Here is a 22,372-nt window from a genome sequence, read left to right as displayed (position 1 = left end):
ACCGCTTGGGAGAATGGATGAGGTTTCAAAGGGGTTCTGAGTAACTCCAGTCTCTGGCTAGAGGTACACTTGTTAACGGAATTTTCTACCCTCTGTGATCATGAATACAAAGTTTTTTCTTGGATGCTCCTAGCAAAACTGTGTAGTGTTGTATTGTTAAATTTTTGGATTTCAAGGTAGTCACCAACAATTTCAGATGAGGCTTTCACGGCCAAATGGTTCTAACACTTTAGTACTTGCTCTTCTCATCAAGTTTTATTATACAGTCTCAATCTCCGAGAGCCAGAAATTTAGCAAGAAGACTTCGATCCATTTTGGTTTTCTAGGATTTGCTTCTCTACACATGTTCTTTGAAATGAAAACACTGGTTCCTCTCCGTCGACTAGATGAAGCCTACTCGGACACGGGCTGTCAGCTTTCTCCTGCAGGTGCTCATGCTCCTGAGGTCCACTCTCCAAGGCCTGTGAAGCAGCAATCAGCAACCTGATGTTGCCAGCGAATGTCTGCAACAGGTGGAGGGGCTCCGTTAGGCGGTGTGGTGGCAATCCCCAAAAGTGTCCTGAGGTGATTTACTCTTCATGGGCAATTACGGGTGTGGGGATGGAGGCAGCGGTTCTGCGGGAGGACAGGCTTCCACGCCTCGCCTCCCAGGGCTCTTATTGGGATAAGATAAAATTCTATGGGCAATGGTGCTGAGCTAGTTCTATAGAAATTCAAGGCCAAACAGGTAAGAGTACAATTCAGAGTACAACTGGCGGATTGTGTGCTTCTCTCCTATTTTTTAATTTCAAACCTGCACACTGTCTTTTCGGGGGTCTGTTTTGCTAGTCATTTGTTTTAGGAGAAAAGGCTACAGGTTCAAATAATTAATCTTTAACGCAATAGACATTTACTGATTGGCAGGATGGTCCCGACCCAGCCAAAGGCTCCAGGTGTGAAGGGTTATGTGCCTCCCCGGCTGTGTCAGCAGCTGCGGGAGGACAGGGCTGCTGTTACCCGAGACTTTCAGCTGTAACAAGTCGGCTGCCTCCGCCCGACCTGCACGCAGGCTTGCAGCACTGACAAGCTCAGTGGGCACGTACCCCGCACACCGAAAGACGTCCATAAGCTTATGACCTCAAGCGCACACTTCCTGTCTGTATCTTCACGTCTGCTAGGAGGTCAGTGAAGTATTAGTTTAACTAAAAAACAAACCATACAAACAAAACCCAATGTATGAAATTTCTTTGAGAGTATATTTTCCCTTTTGAAAAGAAACACGTTCTCAGCAGGAATAACGTAAACGTTCCAGGCGCAGCATCAAGGTACCCTTCAGTGGCCTGTTACTTTCTGAGGGAAATATTCCACAGTTACCCTCACGCTCCCCAACACCACCTTCACCTGACAGAGGGAGGCGCGAGCAGGAACATCGGACTGCTCCCCATCAGAGATCCCTGTCTATCACACGCTCGTTTTAAAAAGCGTCGTTTCAGACACCGTACCCCACAGGGTCTCACCTTGTCAAAAGCAGGGTAGACAGCACGGATTTCCGTCAACCAGCCATATGGCATGTGCCCCACGGGGTACGTGGCTGTCAAGATTGCCACTGCCTGCAAGAGGAAAAGGCGGCAGAGTTAGCATCTGCGTCTGCAGGCAGCGTCTGCAGTAGCTGCCGTTGGCCACATGGCAGAACAAGCTGTCTCAGATGGGGCCGCCACGGACAGCTCGCTCCACCCTGGGTGACAAGCATCGGCCAGCCCCGGGGTGGCCTGGGAGCAGGAGGAAGGGGCAGGTGCTCCATGGAGGCTCAGGGAGGGCACCCGAGACCAGGAGGTCGCGTCTTGTTTCACACCAAGTCCAACGAGAAACAGGTCAGGTCCAGAACGCTGGCTCCAGGAGCCAAGATTTCAACCCAGATCCGGACTCTAGAATCTTTGCTCTTTCCATAGAGCCAAACCGAGCCTTCTAGTCTAGCCCAATTCTGGGGTGTCCGAATGTGACTTGGAGCCCTGGGTGCTCTCCGGCTAGTCTTTGCTCAGAATCCACCTCCACGCCTCCAACCTGTCCTGTAGGGTGGCTGAATGGACATGTTTGTTGATAGTTTTATGTGCTCGCCTTCAGACTCAACTCACTTTCAATCCGTTCAGCCAAGGTAGTCCCATTTTGAAAGAAAACTAAATAACTGTTTCTTATAGGAAGCCAACATGTCCCTCATGAAAATGAGTTTCTCTTCTTATGTGAATAAAAAGAAAGGAAATGAAACAGCCTCTACACCTACATTTTGGCAGAGTTCAACTCGCTAGCTCTAGCTAGCTAGCAGAGGAGGAGTGCAGGTTTCATCTGTCTTAATGCACGTAACAGCCATGCAGGGAACACGAGGGAAGCCCTGGCTGGGTGAAGACACTGCTGTGGGGGGTAGGGAGGCTGGAATTAGGGGAGCCTGGAATTAAATCTCCACTTCATCACCTACCAGCTGCATGACGCATGAGCCCTGTCAGGCCTCCCTTTCTGTTCCTCCAGTGGACCAATGAGAGTACAACACCACTGAGCATGGTTCGGGGGAAGTCAATGAAATGTCCACGAAAGCTGACACAGAGGTAGATGTCCAATAAATGTCTGTTCTGTACCCCACATGCTGTGTCTTTATGCCATTGAGGTCAACAGAGAAATGGCTCTCATATAGAAGTAGCCTTATTTTTTTTAAGGGAAAGATGGCATTCTTACACACAGGTGATGGGGGTTACGTACTTTTTACTGGGCAACTTAAACCGTAGTACTTAAGTAAGAAAGCCGCTGTGTTCTAGAAGCCACCCAAGATGACATTCATGATTCAAAAAAAAAACACCAAAATCCAGAACAAATTGAGGCAAGAGAAAGCATTCTGCTTGTGATTTATGTGCTCCTCTTTCCAAGCCAACATGAGCCGCTTCCCAGGACATGGAAACTGGCAGGCGACCCCAGGCTGGAGACGAGCTGACAGACAAGCTGACAGCGCAGGCAAGGGCAGGGCGTAAACAGGAGGCCCGAACGAGCAGCCACCAGCCTTCCCGAAGGATCAGCAGTTCCAGAGACGGAATTAGTTCTCCAGAGGGCCCGCGGAGGAGGAAACACATGATTTGTTCATACCATACTTGAAAGATGGAAAACATGATTCAACTCTGTCTTTGGAGTCGCTGCCAGTTTCCAGGTAAATTTCCTGAGCTGGGAGTGAGTAAATCACAGAGATCCTCATTCGGAGGAGGGCAGGTTGCCAGAGAGCACATACAGCCATGATGGGTTGGTGGTACGCACAGGAGGGCAGGGAAAGTGCAGGGCAGGGCAGGGGGGTCAGAGTGGACGCACTGGCCCTTCACACTCTGGGTGTTGTCACTTCGGCTGCTGCTACCTGGCCTATTCCATCGTCCTCTGAATCTACAGTGAAGAGGCACCCCGCCAACTCCATGGAACCATGCAAAAGCCACTGTGCCAAAGTAAAAAATCTGGATTCTAATACTAGCCCAGCCGCTTGCTGGTTTTGTGTCCTTATCTGTGTGCCCTTGCCTCAGTTTCCTCGTATGGTCACTGAGAAGAATAAATAAAATAATTTCTTCCTTACTCATAAAGATATAAAATTATATGATTATAAGTCACTGAGTGGGATCCTCATGGCTTCCTAGAGCGAACGTGTCACATAGTTTAATATCATAGAATTACTTGAGCTCTCAAGATGAGCTGGAAACAGATGTGCACTCCAGCTCCCCTGCCCCCGTTCGTCACAAGGTGAGCCCGAGTGCCCGCATCCTCGGGGACTGCTTACCTCCGTAGCCGCAGAACTGCCACCAAGGTCCCGGGAAACGAAGAGGTTGACAATAGGCCTACTGATTCTCTGTGTAGCCAAGATGAGAGCCAAAGGCCACCAGAAGCTCAGCATCTTTCTTATTGTTGCATCTCCCTGTATCAAGAAATGGAGAATAAGGTTCACTAAACTCTAGAAATAGAACAAGAAAAACAATTCAGAGTCAAAGCCTTTCCTTTTGATGGCAATCATGAGTCAATGCACTACACTTAAAAATAATATCAGGAATAGCCTCTGTAGACAAGCCAAGTTGAATTGCAATAAAATGTACAGTTAAAATAAAATTAACCCAGACAGTTGGCAAGCTACCGTGAAATCAAAACACACATCCAGCCTTGATGGATCCAAACCACTCTTTTCCAAACAGGGCAACTCTAACCCAAGTAGAACCCAACTCCATGGCTTGAGAAATAGGTTGGAAATTAGTTTTTGTTTAAATCACCAAGGTGACTGGCTAGAAGCCATGTCAGTAAGAGGTAACTCTTAAAAGTAAAAAATTATAATAATTTATTTTGGAATCTGCTCACAAATGTGCCTAATTATTTGGGCACTATATTAATACCATAGAGGTTCTTTTTTTTCCTAAGGAGGTTCTTATTCTCAAAGCTGTAACAAATGTTCAGGAGCATAATAAGCAAAATAAAAGCATGGTAAAATAAAATGTGATCTCTTAAGAATTCTACAGCAAAGACGTGTGGTATCTTTAAAGCCTGGCTTTCACTATTTAACTTTGGATTTGATTCTTCATGAGGGTAAAAGTTACATCCTGGAACCATCCAGCCACTTTATTTGCCTTTGCTGGTGGCTGCATGTTAAGAGGCTGATTTAATGTGGTTGTCCTTGTGACAGAAGTAACTGGATCGGGTTTTACTGGTGGCCTGACCTTGGGTCCAGGTAAGTGGGTAATACAATTATTGGTCTTACATGACGCAAGTTATGTAGTCAGAGGTGGAATCAGCGGGTGGAGGGTGGGATTTATTCAGTGCTATAGAGTATCACGCATACCTGCCTCATTTTGGGTTGTTGGAAAAGTCATGACACATTTTTGCAACGAAAAACATAGAAAAAATACGTCATGACTTTTCCGACAACCTAATAGGCTACTCGTAGATGGAAACAAACCCAAAAGGGATGAAAAGATCAGCACACATATAAACCAGACACTGTTTATAGTTTGATGAAAAGGATGCTTTGGTCTCTTGTGTAAGATTAAACCCTGCTTGTATTTTATTCTGCTTGTGAGGCCCAGGCCAAGCTCTGCCTGCAGCAAGGAGGCGTCTTAGCCCACAACTATCTTCCTTTTTCCCGCTTCGGTGGCTCTTGTGTTCTCACTGCATCTGTGTGCTGTCTTGGGTCCATGTGTGTTGTTTCTGGGTTGGTCTTACCTTCCAAATGGGACATAAAGCTGCTTGAGACCATATTTAAGGTTTTTCTGCATTGCCCTATGGTCCCTCTATGCTCTGCGCATTGCACAGAAGTTACCTGAACGAGTGATTGTGTTTGGCCAGTACAGAAAGTAGGAACAAAGCCTGTGTCCCTGCTGTAACTTAAAAACAATCACGTGTGAGCTCAAAGGTACTATGGGTCCTAAAATCTTTGGCAGTAGTGAGGCAGAAGAGCCATAATAAATGTGTATCGACTCCTGGGCCTCAGACTGGGCCCGAGCCTCCTCACACGGAGGTAAGGCGGCTGGACAGCGACCGCTCAGGTCGCTTCCGTCTCCAGGGTTCATGAATTCTCCAATTGTCTGTCCCGTGGCCACGTCTGGCGCCTGGCATCTTAGAGCATGTGCTTATGACACTGATGCCTCACTTCCTCCAGGGCTGGGGGAAAGCTTTATTCCATGCGACTACGCAGAGGGCTTCGGCGAGTGCTACGGACGTACCCCGAGCTCCGGCCCGCTCCTGTCGGGGATGATGTCGTGGATGTTCCTGTAGTAGCCCAGGCACAGGGTGGCACAGCGCACGAGGGCGCCCATGTACAGGGAGAGGATCGGGATGAGCAGGGGCTCTCTGCACTCCAGGTGACTGTGCAGCAAGATAGCTACGAAAACGACCTGCGAGATGGGAGACAAGGACAAGTCAGAGGGGAGACAACCATCAGAAGCCCAGCCCGCCCTCTTGCACCCAGATGAGACTGAGCTCTGAGCTAAACCCTCGACGTGGACAAGAACGAGAACACGAATTGGGCTACGGCTCAGTGCTGCCGTCACAGGACTCAGGGTCAGACATTTGGGATTCACAGGGAGGGCACACGACGATTTTGTTATATTCACCAGTCAAAGTCTTTTAAGGCAACTGCACTTCTGGTTAAGGTTACTGCTAAGAAGTATCTAGAAACGTGGGCTCCCCAGACCCCAAAAGACGCAGTCAAGCTTTTCCTTCTCGAGGCTGGATACTGAGGTGCACATGTTATCCACACGTGAGGACCTAAGTTATCTTACACACACACTCACACAGACACACACACTCACACGCACACTCACACACACAATCTCACACATACACACAAACCACACACAGACACACACACACACACACAGACACACGCACACTCACACTCACACAGTCATGCACACACACTCACGCACACTCACACACAATCTCACACATACACACAAACCACACACACACTCACGCACACACTCACACACACACACACACAGACACACACACTCACGCACACACACTCACACACTCATACACTCACACACAATCTCACACATACACACAAACCACACATAGACACACACACACACAGACACATGCACACTCACACTCACAGTCATGCACACACACTCACGCACTCACACACAATCTCACACATACACACAAACCATACACACACTCACACACACACTCACACTCACACACAGACACACACACACACACCCCCAGTGGTGATCAATGACGGTATACAGAAAAACAGACATTAGCATTTATAAGATGGAATTCACTAGAAATGCTGCACAAGCACCAATATTATTATAAACCAAGCTAAATTAAAATTAAAAATACTAACTCATAAAAGTGGGAGAGATGAAAAAATAGAGTCAAAATGGATCGAAATAACAACGTCTCTGTAGCAAATGTAATAATGCATTTAACCTCCCGTCCTGTAGAAACACGGCCAGCAGCCCCGCCTCCATCTAGAGTCCTCCTGGGACCCACTCACAAGACCACTGAGGTGTTCTAAGTGCAAAAGCAGGGTAATGGGCGAGGGGGAATATTCCTCAGTAACATCAGCCTTAATGGCCAAGTGTCCATGGAATGATAGGCATGTAAAACACGCCACCACTGAGTGACCCTGCCCAGAGAAGACTTCCCCCGATCACTGTGTTACCGAGAAATCTGCGATGGCAGGAAGTATAAAAAGAAGCTGGGGACCAAGCAGGATTCATTGCAGGAATTTACTCATTGCCAGGGGGGACACAGAAAAGCAGGGTGACCCAGAAAAACTCTTCTCAACAAAACAAGTAGCAGATGCCAGAGGTGATTTGTTTATAGGACAGGCTGACACGTGTGCCCGGGCTGTCATTCTCGAGCCCAAGAAATGAGACAGCCCTGCCATAGATGGAGGGCAGGACAGAGGTACTGCTTGGCCGCGTGGAAACACCAGGCCACCTGCAGCAGAGACAGCGTGAGCAGACCCAAGTTGGGGTGGAGCTCACACTCACAGCAGAACCCAGTGATGGAAGGGAAGACATCCCTGGTGCGCCCAGGGGGACAACTGAAGGATGCAGACACCAGCTTGGAGAAGCCTTGTGAAGAACCCGTCGTGTTTGGAACAGAAGGTTGAGAGTTTTGTGATGGGCCAAGATGCCCACTTATTTCTCTAATGAATTCGAGGCCACTGAGGTGTCCTAACACGCAGATGCAGGCTAGTATGTCTGCAGCAAGCTGAACATCTGACATATACAAACCCACAGTGTACACTGAGAGACTGAAAACACACTGTGAAAATAAACACGTGGAGACCAACCCCTCCTCTGCCAAGTCCAGGAAGCACCCAGGGCGTCAGGACGGCCGTGCAAGACCAAGGAGGAGGATGCGGACATGAAGGATGAGGGAGGTGGGGCAGAGGAGCAGGAGGTGTGGAGATGACAAGAAAATGGCCTGAGGAGCACAGCTGGCCATACACTAGGACAGTTCAGCCAGCAGCGCCCCCAAGGCCAAAGCGAAGTGTGTTTAAGAGCTTGGTGCTATGCAGCTCAATACTTATCGTAGAGCTTACATCTTAGATTGTATCCTTTTATCGTGGGTTGTATCATTTATCAATTTAAAATAACCCTGGGTCTTTGCATTTCAAACCAGAATTATGATTTTTGAATCTGACAAAGCCATCAAAAAATGTCGGATTCCTTTCTGAGGGAAACCTCCAGTCGCAGTGCTGAGGACTCGCCCAGTGAGAGCCTGTTACGTGCTGGCCCCACACCAAGTGCTGGGGATGCCATGATACATGACAGGGTCCCAGGCTCTGTCATCTTGGAGCTGACAGTCTAGAGAAGGAGGTAGAAATGTTAATCAAACAGTGAGGCCAGCGGAGCCTAGTGACAAACTGTGACAAGGCCTATGGAGGAAAAAGGATGGTGACTGTGAGAGCCCGGGCTGTGGGCTGAGGGAGGGCGTCCCACGTGGAAGGTGTCTGAGCTGAGACCTACGGCCTTGGCAGGGGTGGCAGGAGTTGGTGGTAGGTGGGGAGAGCTGGGGCAGAGGGGTACTTGCAAATACCCCCAGTGGGTGGGGGCTTGGCCGCCCCAGGCCCTGAAGGGAGTATGGCTGGGGAGCAGGGAGAAGGGGACAGGAGGACAGCACCCTGCAGGCCACGGTCAGGGTTTTAGCTTTTTATCTCAGGAACACCAGGAAGCTGAGGTGGGGAAGGATGGAGGTGAGTCAGGAGGCATCTCAGGTAGCACAGGTGGGAGGGGGGTCCTTAGACCAGGGCAAGCACAGCCGAGATGGGGAGAAGAGGCAGATAAAAAGCAAATGTCTAGGATTAAATCCAAAAGGCCCGTGATGATGAGGGACGCTCCTAGGGTGGTTCCCAGGTTTCTGAGCAGATGGCAGTGTCATTAATTTGCTCAAAAGCAAAATGCTTGATATGGAAGATACGAATTCAAGCTTAGGGTGCCATGGAGGAACCTAAGTGGCAACATGACAGACACAGTTAGATACCTTGTCTAACGTTCACAGGAGAGAGCTTGGCTACAGGTATTTATTTGGGGATCATAAGTCATGGTATAGATGGTATAAACCTAGGCCATGAAGAAAAGCCTTCATGAAGAGAAATCAGTCTAACCTCCTCCTCTGTGAAGAAATCATCCTCCTAAATCCATGATTGTAGGAACTCTGTCTACTTTACAGATTATAGGAATTATATCTAATTTTCTGCTGAAATTTTTCATGCGGTGTCTTTGGTGGAAGCAGAAAGAAAACAGAAGGGAAAACCTGGGCTGGAGCCAGCCCCCAGGGGACTGGACTCAATCGACAGCGCAATGAACTTCTCAGACAGTGTGTGACTTCCTGGTTCTTTTTAAAGGTGGGGAAAGGACGCGTGAATGGCAGCCTTGCGTGGCAACAGCATTTAAGAATAATTCCTAAGAGCTCTCTCTAGAACTGAGTGACAGGCCATGTATTGCTAGGCCACACAGAGGGCCGAGTGTCCACGCGGCCAAGTGCACAGTGACCCTATGGCCACCCCAACATGGACTAGCTGTGACGTTGGAGTCATTTCGCATGTATGCTCTTTCAACATAAAGATCAACACCTCTGACGCTAACTTTAATTTCCTAAAACCCTCATTCTAGCAAGAGTAGGCATACTTGTGTTACGAGAGTACAAACATTTCTTGACGTCCACATTTGATGTGACTCATGTATGAACACACCACAGGGGGAACGCAGGTCCAGGAGGCACCGGTGGGTTCTGTCACTCACCGGTCTGAGAGCTCTGACCGACACACAGGCCATATTTACCTGAGCTATGACATCGGAGATCGAGGCACATCCCACCAGGAAACTGTATTTGTGTTTTAAGAGGATGCCAGCATGGGTCCATGCCTGCAGGAAGAAAAAGAACTGGGCATGAGAGACATCTTTGGGATTGTACTATTTCTGGTCGTTGGGATTTACTGGGCCTTCCTGAAATAGACGTTATACCCGAAAGCCTTCGTAGCAAGCACAGGTTTGATAAATCTTTGGTTGGTAAAATGACTGTATTTGGTCAGGTGGCTGGCTAGGTCCACGTTAGATTTTTCAGTGGAATCAGTGATGGCACAGTATTTATTTCGTTATATGCAGACTGGTGAACTGGTTAGGGTCAGCCTGGCAGGAAAACTGGGTGAAAAGCAAGAATGGAGTCTCTCTCAGAGCAGTCGGAATCCCAAAGCCCAGCATTCTCTGCAGACGAAGCATGTTCTAATGAGGGCCTTACCTAGGTTCTGAGTCACTCCCCTCATTACAGGTTCTCATTGACTGATTAGGGTTCTACTGTTCCCTTCTCTTCAAGTTTGGGCAGGATATAATCTGACACTTGGTGTCTTTAAGGGAAATTAAGAGGAAGGTCCTTTAAGGGGAGCAGACGACGAAAAGCCCAGGGGACGGAAGGTTTAGAGGTTTGACGTTCACGATAGGCTCTGTTTAAGGACCATCCTTCTAACCTGTAAAGGCGAATCTGAACTGGCCCAGAAATAACATTTCATCTGAGCTAAATAGGTCTGTGTTAAGACTTTACATAGCAGCTGCAACAGCTACTTCCTTCCTCGGCTTGTAGGTCCCAAGGTGCCAAATGTGAAAAGAAATGCAAACTATTGATAACATTTGCAAATAGCAGCTTCTGGGCTATCTTTGTTGACCAAAAGCCACCTGGATAAGCTTTGTGGTTTTCAAATATTATCTCTTCAACCAATATATCGGGGCCATGCTGCAGGTGAGTGTGAGTGTGAGTGTGTGTGTGTGTGTGTGTGTGTGTGTGTGTGTGTGTGTGTGTGTTTGGGAGATGACCTGCTCTTTGTAAACGTTCATTATTTTGTTTTTTATTAGCAGTCTCTTACTTGTGGGGTCTTTGGGGGAACCGATAGATGAAACATGGAAGAAAAGGGTGCTCATCACTCGTGTGCTGGTGTTAGGCTGAGTTTTAGAAATTCTCTCATGGCAAACAAATACAGCTGAGGGGACATGGAATAGAGGCACCTGAGAGTCTGGGATTCACCTGTACTAAGAGTCCGCAGCTCCCTGAATTCACTGTATGATTGTAATTATTCCGTGTGCTGACAGTACAGACGGGTGGGCAGGCTCTAGAGCAGTACCTTGGACTCTGCCTAGGAAGTCAGACTTTTCCTCTCCTGCGATGTGAAAAAGGGCACTTCATTCCGTTCTCTCACTAACTTGAAAGCACTGTGGCGCCACCGTGAGCCGGCACGGACACCTCAGAGTCTGGTTCTATGGACCCCAACCCTTTTGCCTGTCTCTTTTCTGGGTATGTGCCAGAGCCATTACACCTGGCGATGAGAAAAAAAGACAATCCAGGTGTAAGTGTCCTGAGCGCCAGGTTCACCACTTAAAGTGATGTCACAACAATTGAGAACCAGAACCTTCGCATCAAAGCTAAGAGTTTAATACTTAAGGCTACCCTGCGAACGGGTGGGTAGCCGTCAGAGCCACTGAGAACATGTCAGTAATCTAACTACAGGCAAACTAAGACTTCTGATAATATTTGAGAAGATGGGCCACGTACACTTTTACCTTGCCTCATTCTTCCGTGGATTTGGGGCTGCCTCCCTCACCTCAGTATGGACGCCCACTTACCTCACATGTCTAATGTATACAGAACTTGAGGTGGAAATGGTAAAAAAAATCTGTGCTGATTCATATATTTTTAAGTCTCCTTCCTTCCATGGGTAATTTAAAATGAAGCCCAAAGAAAGGGCTTATTTTACAGCATTAGACATGACTGGGAATACTTGTTTTGTTAAGTCTTCTGTGTCTATAACACAGATGAATAGAAAAAAAAAAAGCATTGTCTGAGAACTCTTTGGTATCATGACAAAGAATTTAATCTGTGGAAGTGAGTCGCTCTTAGCAAATAACCAGGTAAAACTGGTTATTAAAGCAATGAAATCCTATCAGTATAGTCAAGAGATTCTTACTCTAAAAAGCTTCGGGTGTTTATACCACACAAGTGGTAAGTTTACCAGAAAGCTATCCCAATCCCTTTATCCTGAATATATCAGAAAAGGGCTTTATATTTGAATCAAATTTCTCAAATCGGCTCTCTTGCTGCCTGCCAGAACTCATAGCAAATATAGACAGTTCTCATAAAATAAACGGACACGTTGGGCTGGTTCAAAGCCAACGGTCAATTGGAACCCTTCTGACTGCTGGATGTGAAATGGTGAAGCCAGTATGGAAATCAGTCTTGTGGTTTCTCAGAAAGTTAAACAGAGAATTACTATATGTTCTAGCAATTCCACTTCTGGGTATGTGCCCCAAAGAATTAAAACAGAACTCAAAGAGATTATTTGCATTCCCAATAGTTGATAGCAATATTACAGTAGCCAAAAGGTGGAAGTAACCCAAATGTCCACTGATGGAAGAATGGAGAAACAAAACGTGATATATACATGCAACAGAATATTACTCGGCCTTGAAAAGGAAGGACATTTGGACACCTGCTACAACATGGATGAGCCTTGAAGACATCATACAAAGTGAAACAAGGCAGTCACAAAAAGACAAATACTGTTATGATTCCACTTCATAGGAGGTACTGAGAGTACCTTAAGTTCAGAGACAGAAAGGAGCAGGGTGGTTGCCAGGGGCTGGGGAGAGGGGATGGGGAGTCAGTGTTTAATGAGGACAGAGTTTCATTTCCACAAGATGAAACGAGTTCCGAAGATTCACAACCATGTGAATGTAATGTACTTCACGCCATTGAACTGTGTACATAAAAATGGTTAAGGCGGTAAAATTTACATTATGTGTATTTTAACACCGTTAAACCAAAAGCCAACAGTCTTCTCTCCTCACCATCGCATCCATGAAAGGGAAGGCCGCGAGATACAGGAAGGCTCTTCTGGTTTTGCTCCCCACCGACTCATCCACATGGTGTAGCTTGTTGATGATGTAGTAGCCTAAGTCACTATAAGCTGCAAAGGTGAAAAACAGTACATGGTGACATTTAGAAAAAGCTATCTCTATGCTTTTTCTCTCAAGAAATTAGACAATTTTAGACGTAATATTTGTTGTTTTGGTTTTTTTTTGTAGAAAAATAAGAAAATTTAGATGAGCCAAAAGAAGAAAATCATCTACAATCTCATCCTTCTACCCAGAGGGAAGGTCACAGTGAACACTCTTGGCTCTAAGCGCCCAGTTCTTTTATGAGGGTGTGTGAGGTGGGTGTGTCCATGGGATGGGTGTGTGTGTGGGATATGCATGTGTGTTTTTTTTTTATTAGTTTCAGGTGTACAAAACAATGTAATAGTTAGACATTTACACCCCTCACAAAGTGATAACCCCCTCCCCCAATTTACTATCCCTCTGACATGGTATATAGCTGATACAATTCCATTGACTCTATTCCCTATGCTGTACTCCACATCCTGTGACTATGTATATATTTAATTACAGTTGACATTCATTATTATCCAGCTTCAGCTTCAGGCGTACACTGCAGTGGTCAGGCATGCATGTGTGTTTTAACAGAAAAATAGGATCACACGGTATATACGAGGTCTGACAATGAAGTTCACGACCTTGTCACAACGATGTTGCTAACCTTTCTTAATATCAGAGGGATTATTCATTATGAATTTGTACCAACTGGACAAACAGTTAACCAAGTTTACTACTTGGAAGTGCTGAAAAGGCTGCTTGAAAAAGTTAGACGACCCGAACTTTTTGCCAACAATTCATGGCTCTTGCATCACGACAATGCACCAGCTCACATGGTACTATGAACACCTTTCTATGACCTGCTTCTAAGTTTTAATGGTTGCACTAGATTTCTTTTTGTAGGTTCACTTAGTATCAACTTAATGTCCTATTAGACATTTAGGTGGCTTCCATTATTTTGATATTATAAAAGAAAGCTTGATGGGTAGGTTCGAAGCTAAGTGCTTACACATATTTTTAATTATTTACTGAGAGAAAATTCCTAGATGTTACCATGGCTTTTCAGTAAAAAGTTTAAAGCTAGCTTTACACCACTTGCCATTCTTTTTGTTTCATTTTTGGGGTGGAGCATGGCAACTTTGGGGATAGCCCTACCCAGTGGAAAACAATCTCTCTGAAGTGCTTTCTGAGTCCCTCCTACATGAGGATTTGTGATCACAGTGTGACTGGGACATGATGGGCACTTAAACATGAGCTGAATGAAGGCCTAGGTGCCAAATAGATGGAAAGGAAGAAAGAGAAAGGACTTTCTAATGTATTAGCAAGGCATTCCGACAGATATTAGTAAAGGTGAAATAAAATTTTAAGTTGTTTCTACCTCATTAATCCATGTTTAGACTATACAGGAAAATAACCATCTATGTGTTTTTTGTTACGTTTTACCTAGTACTTTAATTAGCAGTGTTCCTGCTGCTTTCATTCTTTCATAAATATGAATGTTAATGTACTTGAGAACTACAGAATCTGCTTTAAAATCAGAAAGGAGCTAGAATGCAGCGAGAGTCTCACTTTATGACAAATAATAAGAATCCCTCCCTCCATATCAAAGCTTTATTACTTTAACTGGTAAAAAGAAAGGACTCTCCGTCCTCTGTCAGAATTAGTCTTGAATTATGGGAGGTCCTCGGTATGATATCAAGGAGGTTTAAGTGCACAGATGGGAATGCCACTGGGGGCAGAGGTGCAAGAAAGTGATTTCAAGGGGAAGCGGGCAGGAAGGCCTAAGGTGTGCAGAGAACAAGGGGGAGCGGGGAGGCAAATGCAGGAAGACAGTGCCGAGTGGCAGAGGGGAAACAGAAAGGGGAGCTGCCAGGTAAGCAAAGGTGTCAGGTGTGGACTGTGGTGGGGCCAGCAGGGCCACTCAGGCACCAAGAAGATACACCCAGGAGGGATGGTGTCACCTGGCAGAAAGAGAAGGACCTGGGGAGGTGGGGTTAGTTACGGCAAAGGGCAAGCAAGAAAGGAGGCAGCTGCGATGTTCCTATTTGGATCGGAAGGCACACAGGTGAAAGTGAGTTAGAGATGGCTCCACCCGAGGCATTCAGACCTGAGATAAGCGGACAGAAGCAGAAAGCCAGGGTGAAGATGTTACTTTATCGTACAAAAGGTCTACTCTAGGTGCCGAACCTTGGGAATTGTGTCTTAAAGTGTATTGCTGCTGCTGTTTATTTGTGCATTTGTTTTCATTCAGTCAGGAAGTGTTCACTGATTGTGCTGGGACCTGCAAGGAGGCGGTCCTGACCCGGCCCACACCGGCGCCGGGCCCTGGCAGAGGCTGCTGGCCATGGGAACGGCAGCCATGCTGGGCGAGCAGAGCAGTGCAGTGCCACGCGCAAGAGCCCAGGGTCGGCTATGACTAGCTCATGAGGTAACATTCCCTGGTGAGGGTCAGGGCTGATATAAGAGCCCAGCTGAGTGGACTTGACTGCATAACCGAAAATGGGGTCCACAAAACTGCTGAAAGGCTGAGCTCTAGAGCGTGGTGCTATGTTGAATCCTAGTCTCAAAACTCCTATGTTGAATCCTAGTCTCCAGTCCTCAGAATGAGACCTGATTTGGCCACAGCGTCATTTCAGCCGTGATTAGGTACGGTGCGGTCACATGGGAGTGAGTGGGCTCCTAATCCTTCATGGCTGCAGTCCTTCACACTGGGACAGATAAACGTGCACAGGGGTAACGCCAGGTGAACCTGAAGGCAGCGAGCAAGGTGATGCCCACAAACCAAGACGCCAGCAAGCCGCCAGAGGCTGGCGGAGGGGACCGGGACAGTCTCCCTCATGGCCTGAGAAGGGACCAGCCCTGCCGACACCGGGACCTTCCAGCCTCCAGAACCGAGACAACCAATGTCTGTTGTCTGAGCTCCCCGGTATGTGCTACTTTGTTAGGACAGCCCTAGCAAACTCATACAGGAAACTTCTGAGAAACCGAGAGAGAGAAGTATTTTCCCAGGAGACTTTGGGGCAGTGGCAAGAAAGATGGGACGTGTGAGTTTGAGCTGTTGAGAGCAGGGCACGCAGTTTGCTTATATGGCCTGGGACTGTAGAGATCAATATAATAAGCTTTTCTATACTCTATAAATATCCCTACATATGTTAGAATATTTTAACTAAAATGTCAAAAACAGTGCCTTTCCGCAGAGTCATGAAGGGCAAACATTTCAAGTTCAGCAGGGTCTGGAGGACTGACTTATGGGTGGTGAGCCCAGCACAGCTTCCTGACTCTGCCAGGGTGTGTCCCCTGGCCCTGTTTTTTTTGGGGGGGCCGGCAGCTGATGCTGGGTTCTTCGGGCGTCCCAGGTTCCAGGGTACGCTGGGCCCAAGGCTGCCTTTGGTTCTCTTTCTTTTTTTCCTCTTTCAGCTACCAGAAAAATTCAGAAGCTGAGGAAAGCTTTTTCTCCCGTTTTTTCCCCCCGCTTTCTTTCCTTCCGTCTGCTCCTCCCCTACAGGGCAGAAGAGTCTGATTATAACTACAAAGATTGTTTTTCCACCCTGTGAGCTGGGAAAATAAAATCCCAACAGCTGGTTTTCACCCTGTCTCCCCTCCCTTCCATCCTGTGCCCTCCAGCTGTTTCTGGCAGGAGCTGCTGGCTGGGGGTAATTTGTTTAAAGTGCTTTGCACATTGAGTCCATAATTACCAGGTTAGCCGCCTTAACAACGTTTAGTAACCTTCAGCTTCTATCAACTGCCTTTCCAAGATTGCTCTGAAAAAGCTAGTATTCTTTATGAAGGGCAGAACATTAAAAAGACAAATTAGGCAAGGTTTTTGATCAGATGATGTAAAAGGCTTTCCTACCGTGGCTGCAGTAAAGAGGACGCAGTATGAGGTCAGATGACTGACCTATTTACAGGTCGACAGCTCTGACCCCACCCAAACAGGGAGAAGCCAGAACGGCCACTCGAATCCCCAGCTCCCCTGACCTCAGCCCTGCAGGGTGAAGGACCCTTTCCAGAATTAGTGGTTCTCAAGTTTGTTCATCCAGCAGTCATTAGCACTTGTCGCAAAATACCGTAAAATATGAATGCTAACCAAAACAAGTCTAGATACCTGTATTTTCTGAATTACCTGAATCCAGGAGAAAGCCCTCCTCCCATTTTCATAACAGGATAATACGTGTATTTCCAAGAGGCAAAGTTGAGAACCCTTACTCTAATTGAAATTCCCAAGTTCCCATGCTTAAAAGTCTCACTATTGATTGGCCCACTCTGTTCGGTTTATTAGACTTTTCACTGGGATGGGCAGCTTCACCCCTGTGCTTCTAATGTATCATTTCCAAAGTGTGTGGGTTTGTATGGCTGGTATTTAAATCACTTCAATATAAATGGCTGAATGCCTTATACATGTCAGGCACCATGCCAACTGACCCAGCGGTGAGGAGGCTGGGTCACAGACATATGAGATGCTCACCTATAATCTGCACTGTGCAACATTTATCTGGAGGATACGGGCACGGGAGGTACAAACATTGCCCAGGACTTGGAGAGATATCATAAACCCATGCACAAGGTAGGACAGGTAAATGTGAAACTTGAACACAAGGACACAAGTTCTATCTCATTGGTATCAAGACCTGGTAGAATGGGGTTTGCAATGATTTACTGTGTAATATCTGCTTTTCTCTAGAAAGCACACCTTAGTCATGTCTGAATTTCCAGGAGCTAGCCCGGTGTTCGCCACATAGAAGGTGTTCAATATATGTTGACTGAATAAATGCAAGAATCTGTCACCCACAAAGAGGTGAATTCTTCTTTCCTCCTTACATCCCAGTCTGCAATGTGATTTTGTAGCTCCTCCTGTCAAAATTTGGAGTCTAATTCCCAACGCCTGAACCTGGGCTGGCCTGTGATTTTGTCTTGGCCAGTAATGTGCCGTGGCAGTGATGGCGTGCCACTTCTGATTCTTGGCCTCCAGGGACCTTGTGTGCCCCATTCCTCTCACCTGGAGCACTGCCACAGCCATCTAAACAAGTTCGGGCGACACCAGTGGAGGATGAGAGGCTACGTGGAAGAGACAGCCTGGCTGACCCAGCAGACACCATCTAGACAAGCCTATAGTCAGCTGACGTTCCCTCCTCTTCCCCCAGGAAGCCCACCAAGATCAGCAGAGCCCCCTCCTGACTGTCAGATGACCACAGAGGCAGCACAGCCACGTCCAGCAGAGCTGCTCAGCAGCCCACGGTACAGTGAGTGAGAATAAAGGCTCATATTTTAAGTCAGTGAGTATAGGCGTGGTTTGTTACATAGCAATAAATTGTGAGACTGTATTGAAACTGGGTGTTCATTCCTAGTACCTTTGTTTGTTTAAATTACATCAAATTGTATGAATTCACCCTTTGCAGGCTGCTTTATAATCCATGAATACTGGAGAAGTTGGTTGACATGAAGACTGACAAAGAAAACCACTCTAGAAATTACTTCAGTTGCAAAAGCACTGTTCCTCTGAGCTCTGCTGACTGCCCAGGCCACTTTGGAACACGGAAGAGGCCTTACAGGTCACTGTTGAGAATAAACGTGTAAAGAAATAATAACAATAATAAAAATCGACAGCAGTGGTTGGGGTTCTACATCTACATGAATTAGTGGGTCAGGCAATGCTAATTTCATGCGGTAAAATTAAGTTGCATCCAAGTGAAATGACATGCAAGGCCAGCATGTTTCCCTCTCTTTTATAGACTGAGAGAGAAAAGACAACACCTGTACCTAGACGACTGGCCTAAATTAAGATCTGGCAGTGACAAGTCCCATGCCTTGCAATTTTTTAAAAAATGGTGTCTCATAGATAAGCTCATATCAAAAGTAGTGGCTACAACTTAGCTTAAAAAGGGACACTTATTAGCAGGTGCCAACAAAAACCAAGAACAAAAAGCCAGATATAACCCGAAGATTTTTGCTCCTGCAATTTGGGCATCTAGAGCTAGGCTATGGGTGTGCACAGATTAGACGTGAACTTCTGGGCCAGTGGGTCTTCTAATCTTCAAGTCTTTCAGTCCAACACATTCCAAGTGTCTTCTCATTTGGCTCATTGCATAAGGTTTTGGGGTGGGGGGCTGTTGGGTACGTTTCTCTGGAGCCATCTTTCCCTCACAATCTCTACCATGCATTCCGGGGAAGTGTCTGTGTGGTCAGTGGGGTCTGCTCCAGCCATGCCTGGGGAAACACATTACCTATGCAAATCTCTCAAGGAGAGAATGTCTGGCTCACTGGTGGGGTTCAAAAAGAAAAGAAAAAAAACATCAGAGAAAACGAATACAAAACACAGGAAGAAAAATTCTTCAACGACAGCAAATGTAATGAAAAGGACCTAGTAGAAGGTTCTGTCCTTTGTTGGAGCAAAGACAGGAATAGAGCCTTTGGTGCTCTTTGACCTGAGGCCGTGTCTAATGTCCTCCTGTGACCCGTTCACTGATGACTAGAGATGACACCAGGTGAGCGAAGGTAAGGAGCTATGCCTGAAACTGCTTTCTCAAATATGGAGATGCGCACATTTGAAAGCCCTTCGAGGTGAGGAAGATCCTCCAGCGATTGGTAGATTGTTAGTAGATATTGAAAGTATGAAGTGTCAAAGCTCATCCAGATTGGGAAGAAAAAAATCTAAGAGAGAAAATATCATGCTGGGAATTAGGACTTCTCCAATGCCTGGAAAGCATCATGTAATACACAGGCTTTGAGAAAAAAAAATCTTGGAATACCTAACCAGGGCACTAGTTAGTAAGCAAGGAGAATATGCACAATGATCAAATGCATGTAACTTTACTGAATATCAGAAGTTTCTTTAGAGACCATGAGATTATAAAGAAGGAAATGAACAGGGTATATAGATCTTTCTAGGCTGAAGCTACATTAAACATACTTCCATGATGCTTAAGTAAATCTGCTGTATTCAATATGGTGGCTGTCCCTGACATGTCACAAAAAATGTCCACTGGTGTCAAAGGACATCCAAGTTCTCAGATACAGCCACAGGGCTCGCTGTAAAATGCCCTCCCTGCCCGTTTCCTCTTTCTACTTGGCACTTCCCTGGTCCCCTTCTCCCTTTTTGTTTTCTGCATTGTCTACTGAGCTCTTCCACAGTCTCAGGCAGCACACTTCCTCTGCCCGGGTGCCTGCCTTGACCCCAGCACAGGGGACCTCTCACATTCAACACTGAATTCTTTCTTGATTTCTCCCCAATTTATAATTGCAAGGCTGCTGTGGGCCTCCCACGGCTTTCTCTCATCAAGAGCTCCTTTTCTGCTGTTTTCTCACTGTTGCTCTGCTTTCTCAAGTCCAGGAGTCATTTTTAACTCCCCCCACTTCGACTTGGGTTTACTTTTACCAGCTCTCAAATCCTCTCAGTGGATGCAAACAGGTTTAGCCAGTGCTCTTCTAGAAATCGGTGCTGAACACGCACACTTCCCATCAACTACATCCACCTGACAAAAGGGGTATATCTGGTCACTGTGTCTTTTGTACCTATCTCAACTCTGTTCACAACTTTTGATCAATAGGACCTGGAATGACATGTACACACTATCTGCTCAATAAATATTTTGTTGGACCACTGATAGGACAGATGGGGACTGGATTATTTTAAAAGGGAGTTAAACACAGGGCAATTAATTCTCACTGTCACTCTTCTTTAGTCAAAGCCCCCAATATTCAATTCAAAGATCAGCTCTATCAATGCTAGTGGTTAACATTCACATTAATAACATCATAAGGGAAAATGGGTAAATTTTATCACTATTTGAGACTATCTGAAAAAGAGAAATATATTTGTTAAATGTACAGAAGGCATCATGCTGGGAAACGTAACTAATATAGAGAGTAAAATGAATACAAGGTCAAGTAGGAAACAAAGCAAAGAGAAACCAAGAAGAGGTGGCCATTAAACTGAAAAAATGCAGAACACCAGGATGTGTTAAAACCACGAGCCAGGTAACAGGCAAGAAGAGACACCATTTGGAATCTTATATGGCTATAGTAAAATATTAATTTAGAGCACTGGGTCAAGTTCTCCACTCCATCTTGTATCAAACATAAGGGAAAAGTTAGAGTTGGGCGGAGATACAACTCAGGCTTCCAGGGCCAGCTAAGGGACGACCTACTCCACGAGTCCTTTCCGAATCAACCCCTAAGAGAAAGAATCTCTCCTCCATGCTCTCCCATGTCCTTATATAAATGCCACTGAAAGCTGGAAGATCTTCATAAAAGAAATAAAGTCATTAAGGGAAATAGCACCTAAGAAGGAATTAAGGCTATTAGGCTAGTTTCACCTGAACAAAAGGACACAGAGGGATTAAGTTCCCGCCTGAACTGCTCTGGCTCGTTTTTCCGCCCTGAGTTCAGCATGGTGAACTTGTGATGTGCAGCTGCTTGTACTTCCCGCAGCCCCCTCAGGAGCTGTGCATGGGTGGAATACAGATTCATCTCAATATCAGTCTAAGTAAATATCATTAGACGGGCGGCCTCTGAGCACACATGGCTTCTCGAGTCAAATATATTTGGAATATTGGCCTTTTTGTTTTATCTATGCCACTGTTTGCCTGTCATAGGCACAGTTACCCAAGAGGTGGCTATTACAGTTAGTCGTTGTTTACAGCATTACTAAGATGTGAAAATGGGTTCAAGTGTCTAGAGCAGGTGCCACATAAAAAATAGAATCTGAATGGGGGTGTTTAATGACACTAAAAAAACAGTGTTGGAAAAGGTCCAGGGTGGTGACAGAGCATCTGGAGCCTCTGGTCAAGTTACTGGGTAGAAAAGGACCCGGAAAGCTAACAGGATTACCAAAAAAAAGAGGAGGAAGGAAAGTGAGCAAAGATGGCCGATGCAGCAGACAGCAAAAGGCAAGCGTGATGAAAGATTTAGGTAGAAAACTGAAATGAGGCCAGCAAACTAGAAGAGGGCACATCATTGAAATCTGAGTTTTTTTAAGTGTTCAAAAGTAATTGATACATGCTTTCTCTAGCAATTATAGAAAACATCTGTTTGGTGGAAAGAAAAAAGCTATAATTGTAAAAATATTAAACATGATAAAAACAACTGCTGAATATATGTGGGATATAGAACGCTTTTGGTTCAAATTGAAGATTTTTATTACATTTGCAATTGAAAATCTGAGATTTAATTTGGAAAATGACATTGATGTTTATCTGAATGAGCACAACTTTCTCTCAACAGTTTCAATAACACCGGACACTCGGTTTTTTACTTCCATACTTACTGACAGTTAGTAATAAGCTATTAGTCCCAAGGTTGCATTCAACCGTGACTAAAACAGAGAGTGTTACATTTATTTAAAAATCCAAATAAGGGCCGGCCGAGTGGCACATTGGTTAAGACCTGGCTTGGGACGCCAGAGGGCCCCGGTTTGGATCCCACATATGAGGGCCAGTGACACTGCCCTCTAC

The 22,372-nt window shown here is 45.9% G+C and overlaps 1 protein-coding gene across 1 annotated transcript in view; it reads right to left on the bottom strand.

Annotated features, from left to right (window-relative positions):
- Window positions 1-22,372, bottom strand: part of ANKH (ANKH inorganic pyrophosphate transport regulator) — a 136,721-nt gene that overhangs the window by 28,078 nt on the left and 86,271 nt on the right. The window contains exons 3-7 of the mRNA XM_019646211.1: window positions 12,840-12,958; window positions 9,789-9,872; window positions 5,700-5,870; window positions 3,776-3,910; window positions 1,497-1,589 (exon numbers count right to left, since the gene is read on the bottom strand). Coding sequence (XP_019501756.1) covers window positions 1,497-1,589; window positions 3,776-3,910; window positions 5,700-5,870; window positions 9,789-9,872; window positions 12,840-12,958 — 602 coding nt within the window. The remainder of the gene's footprint in view (window positions 1-1,496; window positions 1,590-3,775; window positions 3,911-5,699; window positions 5,871-9,788; window positions 9,873-12,839; window positions 12,959-22,372) is intronic.

This window comes from Hipposideros armiger, unplaced genomic scaffold (genome assembly GCF_001890085.2).
Source record: "Hipposideros armiger isolate ML-2016 unplaced genomic scaffold, ASM189008v1 scaffold_98, whole genome shotgun sequence".
NCBI lineage: Eukaryota > Metazoa > Chordata > Mammalia > Chiroptera > Hipposideridae > Hipposideros > Hipposideros armiger.
This window is presented reverse-complemented; position numbering and strand designations above follow the sequence as displayed.